Source organism: Engraulis encrasicolus, chromosome 19 (genome assembly GCF_034702125.1).
Source record: "Engraulis encrasicolus isolate BLACKSEA-1 chromosome 19, IST_EnEncr_1.0, whole genome shotgun sequence".
NCBI lineage: Eukaryota > Metazoa > Chordata > Actinopteri > Clupeiformes > Engraulidae > Engraulis > Engraulis encrasicolus.
In genome coordinates this window covers 45477270-45495200 of record NC_085875.1, presented here as the reverse complement: position 1 = coordinate 45495200, position 17931 = coordinate 45477270, and the positions used below count along the sequence as shown (strand labels likewise).

At 43.5% G+C, this 17931-nt stretch overlaps 2 protein-coding genes across 3 annotated transcripts in view; both read left to right on the top strand.

The window, feature by feature from the left end:
- Nucleotides 1-451: 451 nt before the first annotated feature.
- lrit3b (leucine-rich repeat, immunoglobulin-like and transmembrane domains 3b) lies at nt 452-12763 on the top strand. 2 transcript variants are annotated; one of them, XM_063184553.1, is made up of 5 exons: nt 452-628; nt 3193-3656; nt 7203-7508; nt 8380-8436; nt 12611-12763. In XM_063184553.1, exons 1-5 carry the CDS (start codon nt 492-494, stop codon nt 12691-12693), a joined length of 1047 nt encoding a protein of 348 aa, XP_063040623.1. In that variant the 5' UTR covers nt 452-491; the 3' UTR covers nt 12694-12763. The 2 variants fall into 2 exon arrangements, with proteins under 2 accessions (XP_063040623.1, XP_063040622.1); XM_063184552.1 differs by lacking the exon at nt 12611-12763 and adding an exon at nt 9385-11414.
- A 3400-nt stretch (nt 12764-16163) lies between these two features.
- The window catches only part of enpep (glutamyl aminopeptidase), a 22728-nt gene continuing 20960 nt past the window's right edge, over nt 16164-17931 (top strand). Inside the window, exon 1 of the mRNA XM_063184547.1 lies at nt 16164-17101. Within this exon, the coding sequence (XP_063040617.1) occupies nt 16443-17101 (659 nt within the window). The 5' untranslated portion in view covers nt 16164-16442. The remainder of the gene's footprint in view (nt 17102-17931) is intronic.

Here is a 17931-nt window from a genome sequence, read left to right as displayed (position 1 = left end):
CAGTTTATATTATCAGACTCATTTATTTACACATATGACATGAGATATTTTTGAAAGGGCAATTTAGGGTAGAAGGTGGTCAAGAAAGACAGTGAACTTTCAGAGCAACATAATGTGATCTACAGAGATTGCAACTTTGCTACTGTCATTTGCCATGCCTGGTTAAAGGCTCAGAATACCTTACACATACAAATGTTCAATATCAACTGTTGTATTTTTTTGTGCTGTGTTGCATTGTTTTAGACGAGCAGACAATTCTCTCTCTCTCTCTCTCTCTCTCTCTCTCTCTCTCTCTCTCTCTCTCTCTCTCTCTCTCTCTCTCTCTCTCTCTCTCAATCCCCCCCTCTCTCTCTCTATCCCATGGTGCGTGTAATCCTTGGCTAATCCAGACACTCTGAGAGTGATTCTATGGCACAGGGCTGTTTGGGAATGCTGCTGCTGTGCCGTCGCAGTTTCACCTGCTACCAGCAGCTACACCGAATGGAGACAACATGGACAGCAAGGGCTTGGCTCTATGGTTCCTTCTCGTCTCCCTGAGTCCTGCTCTGCTGCTCTACTGCTCAGCTTGCCCCTTGCTCTGCTCATGCATGTACCAAGGCGGAGGAGGAGCCAATGGCACCGGACTCAGGTAGGCCCAGTGGTGTCGTACAGGGTGGTAAAGCGTGACTGAGTTACCAGGGCCCCTAGTATGTATATAGCTGGCCCACATAGTATCTGATTTATGTAGATATATCACTGGGGGGTGGTGAGTGGTGCTCATTGGATCTGATAGTACATAGGGCCCACTAATTTGCTGCTGCACCCCTGGGTAGGCCTTCTGTTTGTCTGTAGCTGCGTCTCATCCAGTCCCAGCTTTGTGCAGGTGCAGCAGCAGGGGTTTATGTGGGATTGTTTACATGCACCTGATCTGGCAGTGAATAGCCTGCTTTGAAGCAGTACTCTGCAAATGTGTCTCAATATACAATAGGTGTTCAAAAAGTGCCAGTTTAAGCCTTGGATGACATTAGTTTCCTTAGCTATTCACACATGCTACTACAAGGACCTGTGCAGTGCATTGTAGAGCAAGTTAGATTTGTGTCATGGCTTGGATTAGGAGCCAGTCACGTTTAGAAGGGGACAGTGACAGAAGCCAATGATTAGAAAGCTCTGGAGCATAAACCTCATCCCCAGAGGTCAACGGGCCAGGCATCAGCACTGGCTTATTGCAGACATGTACAAAGCAGAAGCAGAAGTAGAAGTAGAAGTACTGTTACGTACGGGTGTAATCAGAACACTAGTAGTTCGTTTGGTAGGACATTGTTGCAATCATGTAATAGCATCTGTAATTATACCGTAATACCATGGTAATTACATCTGTAACAGTACTTCTACTTAATACATTCTACGTCTACTTAATACATAATCTGGTTTGTTGTCACCAGCATGTGTTGTGAGTGGGTGGACGTACTTTAACTGTTACAGGAAAAGTAGTCTGGCTATCTCGAAGTATCAAAAATACTTGCAGTCGCAATAGCCAAGCTAACAAGAAGGCTGAAAGCGGCAATGTGTTGCTGCTGGGTTGTAAGGTAGGCCTATCGTTCAAGATAACATAACCAAAGTTATGAGGTTCAGTTGCTTACCGGTTACATTCTTTGAATAACAAAACCAATATAATTAAATAGTAATTGGTAATTAATGTACTGAAATGAATAGGCTGAATATGAATAGGCCTATGAATCCACCAAATGAATGAATCCATACAATAGTGGCATTAACTATGGTTGCACCACCCTGACATGTGCAACTACTAAAAAGTCATTGACCCATGAATAATCTTCACAGACAAACTGTTATAACCTTCACATACATCTGTGTCTTAATTGCACTACCCAAATCAACTCAATAGCTGCGTAAGCTACTACCAGTGTGAATCCTCTTAAATGATTGTATAGGCTTACTCTGCTGTTTCTGTCAATTAGACTTCTTTCTAATTGCTTTGTGGCCTTTGGTCACTTTGGACAGCTGAGAGGGATGGCAGAGATTTTGCATCTATGATAAATAGCAGTGATGGGCAACCAGAGGCGGTATGGTGGCAGTAAGGTGGCAGTAGCAAATCAGGTTAAGTTCACCTTGAGTTAATGGTAAATAAGATACTTAAAGAGCCAGTAAGCCTCGTTTCTTAACAAGATGCAAACTATTTGTTCGCAGGTTTACCATTTTCTTTGCCTGATAAACCAGCCTAAATGGAAATTTCGTCGCCCAGTGGGTGGCGCTGGTTTACCAGGCTACCATTTTCTGCAGGTTGATAGGTTTACTAGTTCTTAGAACACTCCCATGACTTTAGAACCTGCTAACCACTGCAGCATATTCATTTCACTTCCATCCAGGAGTATCATTAAAGATCCCTCACATCCTGGCTTCCATCTCTTCACACTGTTGCCCTCTGGCAGGCGCTACATGGCATTACCAGCCAGAACCAATAGAATGAAGAACAGCTTCTTCCCCAAAGCTGTTACGACACTGAACTCACACTTACTGGACTATACATACAGACGCACACCGCACTTTGTACCTGCACTAAACACACACACACACACACACACACACACACACACACACACACACACACACACACACACACACACACACACACACACACACACACACACACTGCTGCTGGTGTACTTGATAGACCTATTTTAATATTTATTTTTCTTCACTATGTCAGAACGCTATAAAGGACTGTTAGAAAAAGCACAACAAATACCTCCTCTTAATGTATGTTCTCTACAAGTCTTCTGTTGTCCAGTCTTGCACTTTAAATGTCTGTATGAGCACTGTCTATGTCCATACTGTCTTATGTCCATGTATGAGTACTGTCTATGTCCTTACCTAGATTAGTCTATGTCTGCATGGGAAAGCAAGAAATGTAATTTCAAATTCTTTGTATGACCAGTGCATGTAAAGAAATTGACAATAAAACCAACTTGACTTGACTTGACTTGACTTGACAACTTGACTTGACTATGTTCACCTGTAAAGGACTGTGCACCTTGTAGGGAAGCTCAAATCTCAGTATACTTTGTATAATGACAATAAAGGCTTTCTATTCTATTCTATTCTACTCTATTCTATTCTATTCTATTCTATTCACCTTGGTTTGCGAAACAGTGTCACCTGACGCCATGTGTATTGCTACGTCATTCTCAACAGGACAGTGGCGTGTAAGGACCCTGCCATCGTCATGATCCCAGCAGACCTGCCTACGGACACCGCCAAGTTACGGCTGCAGAGGACGTCCGTGGTCCGCGTGTCCAAGGGCTCCTTTGAAACGCTGGACCGCCTCAGGTACCTGTGGCTCACCTACAACTCCATCACCACCCTCCACCCCCGCAGCTTCGCCAACCTCTCCGTCCTCCACGAGCTGAGGCTGGACGGCAACCTCTTGACCATGTTCCCCTGGGACGCACTGCGGGACACCCCTCGCCTACGCTCCCTGGTGCTGCACAACAACCGCTTGTCGCGCGTCCCCGTCCAGGCGGCTCGTTTCCTCGGCAACCTCACCTATTTGGATCTGTCCGGCAACAGGCTGAGCACCTTGCCCAACGAGGTGATGGCCGCCTTGTCCTTCTATCCTTCCTTCAACCCCACTGACCCCCAGAGGAGAGTGGTGCTGGGTAAGTAAGATCTTTGGGGGCACAAATGCGTTAGTAATGGTTGTGCAGGGAAAATGTATTGGATGGTTGTTCTCTCTCAGGCGTCCATTCCAGTGACAGATCTGAAACCATTTAGTCAGACTGAACATGTTTGATTCAATCGATGAGGATTTATCACCATATGTGATAATGACAGTTTTGCCCTTACTGTATATAGTGAAGAAATGTGTAGGCCTACAGATAAGGAGGCTCCGTTGGGGTCATTGAATCATACTAGACTATAGAATATATTAGCCCCCTAAGACACGGCATTATAAATTAGCTGTTATCAGAATGGCAATGACCAAGTCGTAATGTATTACTTAAGGCCCCGTGCACTGTCATAGTAGTGTAGTACTATAGTAGTTAACTTTCAATGTCTATTACAGTGTGCCACAGGAGGTACGGCATGCATTAAGGGGCTACATGTGTGTCTGTGTATTTGTGTGTGTGTGTGTGTGTGTGTGTGTGTGTGTGTGTGTGTGTGTGTGTGTGTGTGTGTGTGTGTGTGTGTGTGTGTGTGTGTGTGAGAGAGAGAGAGTATGGTCTACAACCACATCAGTGGGCCATACGGCATTGACTAGCTATAGAGGTTAATGAGCCAAGCGAAGACCGTGAGAGCCAGCCACAGCCACAGACATGATCTCTGCTAAGACCTTTGACAAATGAGCTTGGCAGAGTGCCCCACTACTCCGGCTTGCCGGCTGACCCTGCCGGTCGACCTGCTGGCTACTAAAGGGCCTGCGGATCACCATATGATAGCTGAATGGCTGGATATCTCAGGCACCAGGATTAATCTGGTGTAATCTGCTGATTTAGACAGAGCAGATGTCTTCTTACAAACAGGCTCTCCAGGTGTATCAAATAAAGGCATTCAGTTCAGGAACTTAAAATGCATCCCAAAAATGGTTCTGTTCTGTTTAAGAATAAGAGAATAGAATTACAGTAGCACTTTTTCCAACCTTAAAATCGTTTCAGTAGTTCATCAATCGAGTGAGGGCCACTTCTGTATTGGCACTGGCTTTCTCAATCGGTTATAACACTTTCAAGCAGTGGGCCATGTGTCTACACTCGCCTCCAAAAGAGTTGTCGCCTACCCATCTGTTTGGAATAACAGCTAATAACCTGACTTTCAATTAATCACTTGGCTTCAGAAGTCACTCATATGAAAGCTACAACCCTCTCGAATGAAAATGAATGTACAAAAATACATTTCATGCACCAAAGAAAGATTGACCCTTTAATGAACACAGACAAGGCAGATTTTGACAAGACAAAAGTTTTGTCGCCTATCGAACATAATGTGAAAATGAGCAGATAAGTCACTTCAAACATGCAGATTGGGTGTCATACTTAATCACTGATTCACTCACACCTCTCCAGAAAATCAACTTTGGCCTTAGGTGTATGTTTAGGGTCATTGTAATCATGGAAAGCAACACAATGCAAATCAATGGAGTTCAATGAGAGATGGTGACATATTCGCTATTCGTAGAGCAATACATGTTTAACTTCATGATTTAATCAATGATAAAAGCCCTCACACACCAGCAGCATGCATGCAGCTCCACATAAGAGCTGTATCCCTCCCATGTTTCACTTTAGGCACCATGTTTTTTTTTCATATTCTTCATGTCCAGCACCAAAGAAGTCTCTCCCACTGTCCTGTCTCAAAAAAGCCAGCCAAGAGTATGTCAGGCCTAATTCTGACAAAAATGAAGGCTAATGGGACTCATACTCTGAAGTCAAGATCCCAAGATCAACCATTTTAGAACTGATAGCATCAAAACTATATGGTGTTGGAGATGAAGAATATGGAAAAAGAGAAATGGTGCATAAAGTGAAACATGGTACAGATTCAGCTCTTATGAGCATGCTGCAGGTGTTTGAGGGCTTTTATCATTGATTAAATCATGAAGTTAAACATGTATTGCTCTACGAATAGCGAATATGTCACCATCTCTCATTTAACTCCATTGATTTGCATTGTGTTGCTTTCCATGATTACAATGACCCTAAACATACACCTAAGGCCAAAGTTGATTTTCTGGAGAGGTGAGAGTGATTCAGTGATTAAGTATGACACCCAATCTGCGTATTTGAAGTGTTTTGAAGTGACTTATCTGCTCATTTTCACATTATGTTCGATAGGCGACAAAACTTTTGTCGCGTGAAAATCTGCCCTGTCTGTGTTCAATAAAGGTTCAATCTTTCGTTGGTGCATGAAATGTATTTTTGTACATACATTGTCATTCGGGAGGGTTGTAGCTTTCATATGAGTGACTTCTGAAGCCAAGTGATTAATTGAAAGTCAGGTTATTAGCTGTTATTCCAAACAGATGGGTAGGCGACAACTCTTTTAAATGACAGACAGCTGTGTTTCCAACCTATAGTGTGACCAGGGCCGGCCATGGATTGAACAGAATGTAACAAAGAGTAATATTTTTGAAGTGAAACTAAAATCTTTTATAAGGTAAATTTTGCTCCAAGAAGTGCAGTGCATGATGGGTACACAATCTACAGACAGCCTACCTATGTCCTTAGCTCCTACCCCTCACTCGTGCAAGTAAATGAAGCTTATGAAGCATCTGATGCTGAGTAGGTGGTGGTATGGGGGGGCCCCGGATGAAATTTTGCTTAGGGCCCCATAAAGGCTTGGGCCGGCCCTGTGTGCGACTGAAAATGAAAACGAATTAGTATTGCCCTAATCTGGTCTGCCAAAGTCACCTGCTGCATGCAGGACATGTCAGTCTGTCTGTCCGTCTGCCTATCTCTCTGCCTGCCTGTCTGTCTGTCTGTCTGTGTCTCTACCTGCCTGCCTTTCATTCTACCTGTCTGGAACATCTTCTCATCCTTTTGAAGAAGGTAGGTCTGTACACTGCCAATAATCTCCAAAAAATTGACTTTTATTATTTAAAAAGCAACGGTATTTAAAAAGCAACATTTCGATCACCCTGGTATGCCTGATGAAGATCCAGGGTGATCGAAACATTGCTTTTTAAATAATGACGTTTATTTTGGAGCTTATTAGCAGTGTGCAGGCCTACCTCCTTCAACTGTCAGACACTTTTGTCTGGCACCTGCCAAAAAGTGTTTTTGAATATGCACACCCTTTCCAAAACAACCATCTCATTCTTGTTATCTAATGGGCAGTCATGGGTAAGCGGTTAGGGCGTCATACTTGTAGCCCAAAGGTGGACGGTTTGACTCCCAACCTGCAAAGTTGGTGGGAGAGCAATTAACCAGAATCCCCCATCCTCCTCCATGACTGTGGTACCCAGACCATACTGTCCCTCCTTTGGGGCGCCGTTTGGCGTTGCCCCTTGCACTGGTGTAGCCTGGTTTTACCAGACCACATTATCTACTTTGTAATTCATTTTTACGAAGTAATTCGAAATGGAGGCATGCATGGTTGAGGCATAAATGCAATTTCCTTGTGTACACTGAGCACAATATGCTGTGGAGAGCACTATGACAATGGGAGTTTCCCCGGTGGGCTTTCATCCTATATGTTTGTCTGTTTCTCAGGCCTGCACGATAACATGTGGATGTGTGACTGTCGTCTGGCTCTGCTATTGGAATTGAGCAGAGGAACCGTGTCCAATCTGATTCTGCTGGATCCGTATCTCATCTGTAGCGCTCCAAAGGACATTTCTGGGTCTCCCCTCCAGGAAGTGAATCTGCCTCACTGCGTCAAGCCCTCTGTCTTGACCTCCACCACCAAGATCGTAACTGCAATAGGGAGCAATGTGATGGTGCGTTGTGATGCTACAGGGTTTCCCACCCCTGTTCTCATCTGGATCAAGTCATCTGGAGCTGACATCAACAATACAGGTGCTTCCATTTTTCGCCAGAGACGAAAAGATACGAGAGTGTAGAGTATAGTTATTATGATGTATACATTCATTGCTGTTTTGATTTACTCTTGCTGCTCTGGTCTGTTGTGACCTTGTATATAATGAAAGGTGCTTAAAATAAAATTATTTATTTATTATTTATTATTATACTTTATTGTGCCCAGAGGATTTTTTGGGCTTTGGACGCTGCATTTGGTTCAAGTCACTGTTATTGGCTGAAATGAGGAGGTCCACATAGATACATGAACGACAGCGCTGTATGAATAAATAGATTAAGTGCATCATTAATGTCACAGCTGTCATAACAGATTAGTCAATGCTCGTTTTACTTTTTAAATGGTTTACTGTACATTTTGCTATTGCATCCACGTGCTGGCCATGGCGTTAAATCACCAACAGAGGGCACTGTTAGTACTATAAATAACACATGCCAGACCCTTTGGACTTCACAGACAACACTTGTTAACATGTGCTTATATTATTGTAATGTATTGTTGTATTGTTATATTATTAGAATGTATTCTATCAGTAATCATCAAATAAAAAAGTACAGTGCAAGCTTAATGGCAATTTAGTTTTTTACTTTAAATTATCTTTTATTGTTTTCATAACAGTGATCAGTGGCATCAATACATAGCTGTGCTGATGATGTCTAATATCTGTATGGTGGCATTTAACCGCAAGCAAAAAGTAAAGTTTAAGATGTGTGTACATGATACGTCACACAACTGCCACAACAGATCAGTTTGGTTTTGGGTAAATGGTAAATCCAATTGCACAGGCTGTGTATGCATTGCCTTTAATAGCATAGCACACTAAACACCATGCATATACCCTGTGTATTCCAGGATGCTGTGATGATATCAACACAATTAGAGAGAGATTGCCACGGCGTCTACCCAGCTGTAAGTAGTGGTTTATTTACATTTTGGTTTATCCATTGCACACATTCATAGTCTGTAGAGAAATGCAGGGTTAGGTGTGTTGCTCCAGGGCACTTCAGCCACCTTGTCAGGAAGCAATAAACGTTGCGCAGCTCCAACGGCCCCGGGGTGAGTTTCTCAAAAGGGAAGTTGTTAGCCTGTTAGCAACTTCGGTAGTTGCCAATGGGAAAATGCATTGAAAGCAACAAAGTAGCTAATGTAGTAAGCAACTTTGGTTTTGAGAAATTCACCCCTGGTTAGAGGCGTGTTCAAAGCAGTGGCGTGGTTTAAGCAGAGACGTTTTTATGGGACCAAGAAAATGTTTGGTTTAAACTTCAGCACAGCCTTTTCTGGCCTCGACCAGTAGCAAACCGAGGGAGGCGGGCTAACCAGGCCGTTTGGAAACATTAATCTTTATCTTCTTGGTCAGACCAGAATCTCGGTACGAGATTTGAAAGTCGATGGTTATCAGTCTAGCTATTTGATATAATATGCTATTTCAAATGATCAGAATATTAAATCATTTAGTGTTCAACAATATTATGCACAGTCGCACCATAAATATAATCAAATGGCTTTCTTTTTCTTTGGAAAGTGTGGGTAAGTAGAAATCTGTAATATTGTTTCTCAAGGGGGTCTCTACAGCCCCACAGCAGGTGTTCGGCAGCCCTAGAGTGGTGTTGAGAAGGACGCAGCTGAGAGGGGCGGTGCTTAGTTCCCATTGAGGTCCATTAGTCTATTTTATTCTTTAATACTATAATGTGACTGTGATGAGACCAAGGGGGCGTTTGAATGCTTATGATCAGGTCATGGGGGCGTTTGTTCAAAAAAGGTTGAGAACCACTGTTGTACATAGTACATACCAACATCCATTGGTAGCTGAAAACACATGAGTGATAGTCATTGTTTTCCCCACCCTGCCCCCTTCAGTCCTGCAGCTGTCCCCACGAGTCGGCATCCGCTGGTCCGTCTTCAGCTTGAACGGCATCTCGTACCGGGACGCCGGAGAGTACCGCTGCCGAGCCCACAACATGGCCGGCTCCTCAGAGGCCTCCATCACCCTGGAGGTGGTGGGAATCATCGACACTAAGAAACTCTATACTACGCCAACTGTCATTCCACCATTAAATAGCTCTTCTTCAGTTCTAGAGTCTGCTCCTAAGCGGAAAAAGAGCAACAGCTCCACCAAAGGCCAACGGGACAAAGGCAAAAGAGAGAAGATGAAACGAAATAAGATGAGAGCAAAAAGAATCAAATGATCTTTTTTTTATTTTTTTTTCATTTGTTCAAGGATTCAAGGATTCAAGGATTTGTTGCATGTGTGTGTACATTTTCACAGAATGTTTTCTATGAACTGAGAACTATTCATGTGGTGGTACACATGTTTCTGTCTCTATCTATTGTGTTGTGGACAAATGAAAGGCTAATATCCAACAACAGCTGGGTATTTTCAAGCAGAAAATGGAACTCAGAGCTCAGGGGCACTACATCCAACTTAGGTGCTGGTTATATGGATATCTTTAAACACAGATTGTTTTTATCTATTTACATAGTATAAACTTATGTAGATACAAATAAAATTTAAAAACTCAATTTTTAGCCTCCTAAAGGGATGTTTTTAGAACTGGATTTTTGAATGATTATTTCTAAAACTCTGTTTACATAGCCTATAAACGAAAAGCCAAAAAGATTTTCAAAGTTATCCATATACATGTGAACAGATTCTCAGTAACTTTGTTTCTCCATATCATCAAAATTCGTTTCTCCATTGTTAAAAAAAAAAAAAAAAAAAAATGGAAAAAAAAACCCACCTCATCGTTTCATAATAGTGGAGAAATAGTGCTAGCAGTCAAAGTGTTAACGTTTTTTTTTCTTCTCTTTATGTGAATCCCTATCAGTTGGTTGCAAGATAGCAATCTCCTTTAATTGCCCTTTGTAGTCATCAGAGATGAGCTTCCCTGGACCTCTGTACTCACTTTTTTTGGTCACGCCAAACCCACTTGTTGCCCTCAGTGCCTTTTTGTCAATTGCCTCTCTCCTCAATGGCACAAACAGAACCGCCCGACTTGAACCCAGCTGGAAAATGTGCAAATATGCTTTTACAGTTGTCCCTGTAAAAATATGAAGTTCACATGAGTTCACTTCATGTATTAAATTATTTTAGTTAATTGATTATGTACTTTCTATATGGGAAGGGAGTTTATACTGTATGTTTTGATGTATAATTTGTTCTCAACGGTGTTGCTATCACCCATTCAAAATGTAAAGAGACTCAATTGCATTCTGTGCATCGCTCTACTACCTATTACTTACTCTACTAGCACCATTTCATCTTCCCACTGTATTTGAGATGTCAAATCCACTAAAATGTATGTATTGAGTGAGAAAAACAACTGGGTACAGTAGACATTGACTCTGAACAGAGCTTGGTTTACCAGCAAGCAGACCAGGCACTTGCCTTGGGCTGCACCAAATTTGCCCGTTGTAGGGGGCCCCCAACAGTCAGCAATAGTAAATTCCAGCGAAAGCTATTCAGAAGGGTCCCATGTCTATATTTTGCCAAGGGCCCCCAAGTGTGTTGAACCGCTGCTGCTCTGAGAATGAAAATATTTTCAGTATGACCAACTTTGGGTTTTTTGTTTTGTTTGTATTTTTGTTTGATTTAATTAATGGTTGTTATTTTTCTCGCTTCTTTCACCAGACATTTTTATTGCCAAGGCTGCGTGGCAGATAGGGAACTCGACTTAGTTCAGACCCATTACAGATAACACAACAAAAGAACATTGGTTTAAGATAAGATAAAAGCACAAAAAGATGTCAAATTCACAATCACACAAAGAAAAGTTCACTTTTGTTTTCATTGACCAGGAATGTAAATAAATTGGATTTTTGTAAAAGTTCCTTATTCACTTATTCCCTTATTCACTTATTCACTTTCTGAAACAAACTTTTCTCCATCGCCCTTTCGATTTCTGTGGGTCTGTTCCTCTCTTCCCAAGGTGTAGTGTGATGATGGCCGTATGTCTTTGGTGTGCTTTACTGGAGCCAAGTGCTGATAGGTGCCAAGTCAGCACTTAAAGTGTTTTTAAAATCAGTAGTAATTATTATCTGTCAATCCTGACACCCCCCCCCCCTCTCACACACACATAAACACAAAGTCATGCTCTCTTGCTCTTGCTCTCTCTCTCTCTCTCTCTCTCTCTCTCTCTCTCTCTCTCTCTCTCTCTCTCTCTCTCTCTCTCTCTCTCTCTCTCTCTCTCTCTCTCTCTCTCTCTCTCCCCTCATCCATTTGAGTAGTCACTTCTGGCTTGACAGGTTGTAAACCATTTTCTGCAACAAAACGAAAAAAGTCATATACGAGTACCCAATGACGAACTATGCATTAAATTAAAACTATTATTTCATACTTTTCATCACTGAAGCTCACCAAAAAGAGAAAGAAAAGAAAGAGTAAACTAGACCTCGTCTGCCCCATCTGCATTACCTTAAGGGGAAATTATTTATACAGAGAGTCCTCCTCAGACGCCACGTGTGCCACTGTTATTAAATTGAGACAGTTAGGCCATGGAGAAGGATGATAAGGATTTTGGGCAGAAACGAGTCCCTGGGGAATGTACACATTTAGCTGAGAGAGCAGAGAGTGACTCATTTTCCAGACCCTTCTAATTGGCACGTGTTTCTACCAGTTTTGGTGAGCCAGCTTTTGTGTGTGTGTGTGTGTGTGTGTGTGTGTGTGTGTGTGTGTGTGTGTGTGTGTGTGTGTGTGTGTGTGTGTGTGTGTGTGTGTGTGTGTGTGTGTGTGTGTGTGTGTGTGTATGTGTGTATGTGTGTGTGTCTTGCTTGGTATGGACAATTTATAGTTACTGACTCCAAGTTTTGCTAAAATGTGTCTTTTTATGAGCTATTTTGTAAAATGTAGTTTCATTGTATTGTATAGCGTTAGTAATTGTCCCATAAAAAGAACTTACTGTATCTTATTAAAATACTCAAGGAGTCATTTCTAACTGTCGAGTCATGGTGCATTTCCCAGTGTTTCTATCTCTTTCTTCTTCTCTCTCTGTCTCTGTCTGTCTCTCCCCTCCCCTCTCCCCATCCATGTGTATGCAATTAACACATACGGTTAGTGGTTATTAACTCGGCCCTGTGTTTTTAAGAGGGAGTAAAGGTGAGAGTGGCGATCGCATCAGCAGATCTGCGAGCAAGATCCAAGGCCAAGATTGCCTCATCCCCCATCGTTAAGACTCGCTGCACGTGGACGACAGCTTCAGGTGTGAGGAACACACACATCCTTCCCTTAAAGGTCTACCATTAAAACGTACAGTATTGTGTGAAATTATTGCATATAACTGTCCTATCCTATCTGAATGGAATCACTAATACAGGAATGAAAAAATGACCCTTCCATTCTGTTCCCTTCGAACATTTCTGTGCTATCCTTGGAGTGCATGTAGTGGTGATGGTTAATGTGAAATGGCATGGAGCGTGATACAGATGGTAGAGATGGAAAGGCCATGAAATTCAATAACGATTTTATCTTGGAAATTATACATTTATAAGATTTTATCTCATGAAGAAATATTTGTGTTATTGCAATGTAACACTGTATACTTGTAGGCCCATGTAAAGTATATTCTGACTGTTGCCTGTATGTGTTTGGTGATGCTATCATGGCCAGTAAACATACATCTCCTCAACATAGCCCATGTGGCTGTGCATGTAGTACAAACATGGCTCGTCAATAATTCAGAGCAATCTTATACTGTATAAATGTTATAGACATAAATAAAGTTATACATGTATTTATTATGAATAAAACTTATATAAACTAATATTGTGGAGACAGTAGTGGAGTTAAATTCAGCAGATGGCCAGTTTAATTTCAAAATTTGCAGTTCTTAGTACAGTTAACTCTGAACATCTGGCAGTGGCCAAAATTAACACTAGATTTTAAGTGGGACCAACTGTTATCTACAACAGAATTAATTTAAACTCTTTTAAGAGTTAAACTAACACTGGTAATTTTTGCTCTGATACTGTGGGTTAGGACCAGCTTGCCAGCAAGGCTAGAAGCACCACTACAAAGACATATTGTACTCTACTCTCCCCCTCCTGCATGCTCTCTGGCCGCTAACTTCTCTGCTGTGACTGGATTTATTTGTGAAATGCTGCAATGTGTCAGTGCAACACAAATGGAGGGCTTGCTTCGGTATTCTAGAGTAATGAAACTATAAATAAGAATACATGGCATGGAGTATAAGATGGGACTGTGTGTGTGTGTGTGTGTGTGTATGTGTGTGTGTGTGTGTGTGTGTGTGTGTGTGTGTGTGTGTGTGTGTGTGTGTGTGTGTGTGTGCGTGCGTGTGCGTGTGCGTGTGCCTGCGTGTGTGTGTAAGAGAGTGCATATGTTGTGCGTGTGTGTGTGTGTGTGTGTGTGTGTGTGTGTGTGTGTGTGTGTGTGTGTGTGTGTGTGTACATGTGTTTTTGTACAGAGAGGAGACAAAGAGAAGGAATTTGACAAGGCCATTATGACAATTAAACATGAACCAGGATGTAATCTATCTTGTCAGCCATCACACCCCATGCTGGTCAGTACTTCACTTTTGATCAGTCTTCCTCATGCACACACACACACACACACACACACACACACACACACACACACACACACACACACACACACACACACACACACACACACACACACACACACACACACACACACACACACACACACACACACACACATGAAAGGTCACAGAAAGGAACTGCATGCATTCACGCTCTCTGTCTCTCTCGCATGTGTACACGCGTGCGTACACACACACACACACACACACACACACACACACACACACACACACACACACACACACACACACACACACACACACACACACACACACACACACACACACACACACACACACAGGAAAGGTCACATAAATGAACAGCATGGGCTAGAACAGTTAACACGGGGCAGATGATGAAACAGCTTTCATTCTGCATTCACATTTCTGCCTCACGTCCTTCCATCTGGCTATTTGATGTGTGTGTGTGTGTGTGTGTGTGTGTGTGTGTGTGTGTGTGTGTGTGTGTGTGTGTGTGTGTGTGTGTGTGTGTGTGTGTGTGTGTGTGTGTGTGTGTGTGTGTGTGTGTGTGTGTGCGTGCGTGTCTGTGTGCGTGTGCCTGCGTGTGCACACTTGCTTTTGTGTGTGATCTCTGTGTAATTGTGTGGGAATGTATCTGTGTGATGATGTGTGTGTTCCTGGAATCTGTTCCTGTGTCCCAGGGGAATATGGTGAGAAAAGGCCATTTGTTTTATTCTAAACGTGTACTGTAAATTACTGTAAGCAAGTAACTGGTTAAGATTCCACACAAAACCACCAATGCTTCTGAGAGTCTCTGGCCCATCTCACCATTTCATCACAATCAATCACCACCCCCCACAACGGCACAAACACACACACACACACAGAACCACTACACACAGAGAACACTCTCTCTCTCTCTCTCTCTCTCTCTCTCTCTCTCTCTCTCTCTCTCTCTCTCTCTCTCTCGCTCTCTCTCTCACTCACACACACACACACACACACACACACACACACACACACACACACACACACGCACACACACACGCACGCACACACGCATGCACACACACACACACACCCCCCCCCCCACACACACACACACACACACACAGACCACCGACCTTGGCTTCCACACACATTCTTGTTTTGTGTTTTACCCTCCTCTGTGAAACTGGACAACTGTATCTGTCTGCGATTCTGAGAAAAACATTGTTTCAATCTGCCTCGACCCAACCCCCTCCCCCCACCACACCCATCACCCTCCCTCCCTCTCTTTACTGCAAATCTTGTTCACAATTACATACTTCACTCCTGACTTCTTCTGACTCCACTTTGCAACATTTTTCTCTTTTTCAAAAAGTGGTATTAACGAAAGAAAACCAAAAAAAAATAGGTGAAGTTCACCGCCCTCCCTCTCAGTCCTACACTTTACTAGCTTCATCTTTTCACCCCAACCCCCTCCAGTTCTGTCCTGTCTTGCCCCCGACAGACATCCTCATCCCCCTCCTTCTCTCCACTCCTCCTCCTCCCTCTTTCCAAACCTCCCTCCTTTTCTGATTGACAGTAAGGCTTTATCTTTAACTGAAGGTCGGGATAGACACTTGTCGACATCTGTGAAACTCTGTTGCCTTCGTGAACTCCACTCATTGTGTTTGTGGAGAAGTGTGTGTGTGTGCATGGGCATGTGTGTGTGTTTTGTTTATGAGAAGTTATTTTTGACCATTTTTGTTTGAGTGCAGACTTCAAAGAGTTTTTTTAATCTCTGGAATTTTGGGGGTCTTTTGAATCAACGCGTGACCATCAGGCTTTGTTGTGAAGTGGTATAAGTGTGGTATTTTTTCTTCTGTGTGAGTGTGTGCGTTTTCATTTTGAAAATTGACAGAGGACCTCAATCCACTACACACACACTCACACACATTCACTCCGTGAGTGAGTGAGTGAGTGAAGCAATAACCCCTGCTCTAGCTCTCTGACCGACCGTCGGACTGTCAAGAGAACTGTGCAAGAGTGCAGCAGAAGCAGCAGCAGCGAGTGTGTGTGTGTGTGTGTGTGTGTGTGTGTGTGTGTGTGTGTGTGTGTGTGTGTGTGTGTGTGTGTGTGTGTGTGTGTGTGTGTGTGTGTGTGTGTGTGTGTGTGTGTGTGTGTGTGCATCTCTGTGGGAGTGTGGGAGTGTGTGTGCTTCACTGTTGGAGATCCCCAAGGTATCCAGACGCAGCTGTTTTCTCCCTCCTCGCCAGTGTGTGTAGTAGAGTAGAGTAGAGTAGAGTAGAGGAGGCTGGACAAAAGTTAGAGAGGGGGGCAGTGAACGTGTATGTGAGTGAGCGTAAGCGTCACAGTGTGTGACTAAAAAGAGTGAGTGCGTTAAAAGAAGCATAGCCTGCTGCCCTGCTGTCAGCCATGCACAGCATGGACGTGGACGAGAAGCCCAAGCGCTACTGCATACGCGGCAAGCACGCCGCCATCATCTGCGCCGTCGTCCTGGTAACCGGCCTGGCCGTGGGGCTGGGCGTGGGACTGTCCCAGCCCGCCTCCGACTGCGCCGCCACCCCGGCGCCCACAGACCCCCCCGTGCCGCCCACCCAGACCCCGCCGCCACCCACCGACCGCGGCCCCTGCAAGGCCTCCAATGATACCTCCGGCGACTGGAAGAACTTCCGCCTGCCCTCCTACATCGAGCCCACGCACTACGACCTGCACCTGGAGCCCGACCTGGGCACCGACCTCTACACGGGCACGGTGGGCGTCCACCTGAAGCTCCACCAGGCCAGCGCCCACCTCTGGATGCACATCAGGGAGACATTTGTCTCAGGCGTGCCCACGCTGAAGCTGGTTCAGACCAACGAGGACGGGACCACCAGCAAGGAGACTCCCATCGGAGTTAAGGGATGCTTTGAGTACAAGACCCACGAGTATGTGGTGGCCCAGGCGGAGAGCCAGCTGGCAGTTACCCAGGCCAATGAGCACTATGTCCTGACCCTGCCCTTCCAGGGCTGGCTGAACGGATCACTGGTGGGATTCTACAGGGTCACCTACACGGACGAGAATGGGCAACTCAGGTAAGTTGTCATTGTTTCGTTTTTTTTCCCGTAGCCCTTTAGTGCACGCCGTACCGCCAGTGGCACACTGTAATAGTCATTTAAAAGTTAAGTACCATAGTTCTACAATACTGTGACATAGTATAACACAGGGCCTTTAGTAATGCGTAGACTTGGTCATTGCCATTCTGGTAGCAGCACATTTATAACTCTGTGTGTTAACAGCGTGATGATACAAGATGATACAGGGGAACAGAATGATTAAGAAAAAATGTCTACTGCTGATCCAAGTTCACCTGATAGATAAATGTTATAATGATAAACTGTCCCCATAAAATCTTAGAGTACCGTTGCCCAAAAGTACTGCTCAGAAAGTTGCCCTGTGTATCATCCCCTTTATTGCATTACATTGATTGTACAGCACATACGGTGGCTTGCAAAAAAATCACGTATGAAGTTACAGCGATAATGAAATGTGTTTGTATGATGTTTGTTCTATGATGCTCTTTCTTGTATTGTAAGTTTTAGTGTTTTAGTGTTGTGTTTTTTACTATACTATGGTGCTGCAAATCTCCAATTAGATCAATTTATCCTTGGTGGAATGTGATGAAGAATCTAACCTTACTAAACCCAAGTTATGATTATGGTATTCACTGAAATTGTGCAGCACTTAGTAGAGGACTTTGTCCAAAGTGACTTGCCTAGAGGTCATGTATTAAGTTATTACAGATATTGTGGAAATTGTATGCAAATGATATGTAAAGAAGAGGGTAGAGGCTTGCAGAGTGATCAAAAGCACGATCATTGTCCTGTGTAGGATATTGCAGGGCCTTATTACATGTAATAATTTT

Excerpts from the sequence above, each read along its gene's own strand:
- lrit3b (XM_063184552.1), top strand. The coding sequence starts at position 492 with ATGGACAGCAAGGGCTTGGCTCTATGGTTCCTTCTCGTCTCCCTGAGT. Across the intron at positions 629-3,192 it reads GCCAATGGCACCGGACTCAG|GACAGTGGCGTGTAAGGACC; the intron begins GTAGGCCCAGTG and ends CATTCTCAACAG. Across the intron at positions 7,509-8,379 it reads AGCTGACATCAACAATACAG|GATGCTGTGATGATATCAAC; the intron begins GTGCTTCCATTT and ends TGTGTATTCCAG.